Here is a 1,142-nt window from a genome sequence, read left to right on the forward strand (position 1 = left end):
TTTGCCACTGACTGGGCACAGCCAGTGTGGCTCGAGCCTGGAGTGCGGCATTCGACAGCATCATTGGCAACCGCATCTCCACCTTCTTCGAGGCCACGCTGCCCCTGCCAGGGGTGCTGGCCGAGCGCCCGGACTTCTTTGCCGTGATCCTGATTGGGCTACTCACTGGTGAGTGCATAGGAGTAGCTCCGTGACACCATGGGTGGTGGCATGGGAGCCTGGTGGGTCCCTACTCATCCATTCTGTCCCTGCAGCACTGCTGGCCTTCGGTGTCAGCGAATCTGCCCTTGTGAACAAAATCTTCACAGCGGTGAACCTGGTGGTGCTGGGCTTCGTCATCATCACTGGCTTTGTGAAGGGAGACATCAGGAACTGGCAGCTCTCAAAGGAGGACTACATCAATCTCTCGTACCTGGACCCACCGGATGACATCGGGTAAGGAGAGCAACTGTGCCTGGCCGGGGTCTGACTCAGGCCTGGCACTGGCCCCGCTGTCACTGCACCCCATGGCAGCTACTCTCCTCCCTTGTTTCCAGGAAAGGAGCATTTGGCAGGGGCGGGTTTGTCCCTTTTGGAGTGGAAGGGATCCTGATGGGTGCTGCTACCTGTTTCTATGCGTTTGTGGGCTTTGACTGCATTGCCACCACAGGTACCACCGTGGGTGAGGTTGGCGTGGGCATTTCCGTAGCACAGCCGGCAGCTGGCTGAGACCCGCCAGGGAGAATGCTCTGTGGCATGGGAAACAGCCCATGCTGCTTCTCCTGGGAGGTTTCCCATGGCAACCTGTCTCCAGCTGGGCCAGCACAAAAGGGCTCACAGCCTGTCCTGTCCCCGGAAAATGATCTCCCTGCACCACGCAGTGATTGCAGGATTGCAGCCTGCCTGTGCGGTCAGCTCCCGGTGCAGCAGGGAGCCTTTCTGCTGCTGAGTTGAGGCACTGGGAATTTCTAGGGCCTCCTGGTTCTTTCCCAGCCTCAAGCAACTTTTTTCTAAATGACTGAGTTAATGCAGAACTGCTGGTTTCTGGAGCGCCGGGAGCCCTCTTAATTTCCTCTTATTCTCCCAGGAATCTGCTTAGTGGGTGGCTGGTACAGGCTGTTCTGCCTGATCTGGGCCCCCTCAGGGGCTGCCCAGCGGCTGCC

General features: G+C 58.5%; 1 protein-coding gene across 1 annotated transcript in view; it reads left to right on the forward strand.

The window, feature by feature from the left end:
* SLC7A3 (solute carrier family 7 (cationic amino acid transporter, y+ system), member 3) overlaps nucleotides 1-1,142 on the forward strand; it is a 5,070-nt gene that overhangs the window by 667 nt on the left and 3,261 nt on the right. Inside the window, exons 2-4 of the mRNA XM_010138938.1 lie at nucleotides 22-168; nucleotides 255-435; nucleotides 537-649. Coding sequence (XP_010137240.1) covers nucleotides 22-168; nucleotides 255-435; nucleotides 537-649 — 441 coding nt within the window. The remainder of the gene's footprint in view (nucleotides 1-21; nucleotides 169-254; nucleotides 436-536; nucleotides 650-1,142) is intronic.

This window comes from Buceros rhinoceros, unplaced genomic scaffold (genome assembly GCF_000710305.1).
Source record: "Buceros rhinoceros silvestris isolate BGI_N320 unplaced genomic scaffold, ASM71030v1 scaffold16976, whole genome shotgun sequence".
Lineage (NCBI taxonomy): Eukaryota > Metazoa > Chordata > Aves > Bucerotiformes > Bucerotidae > Buceros > Buceros rhinoceros.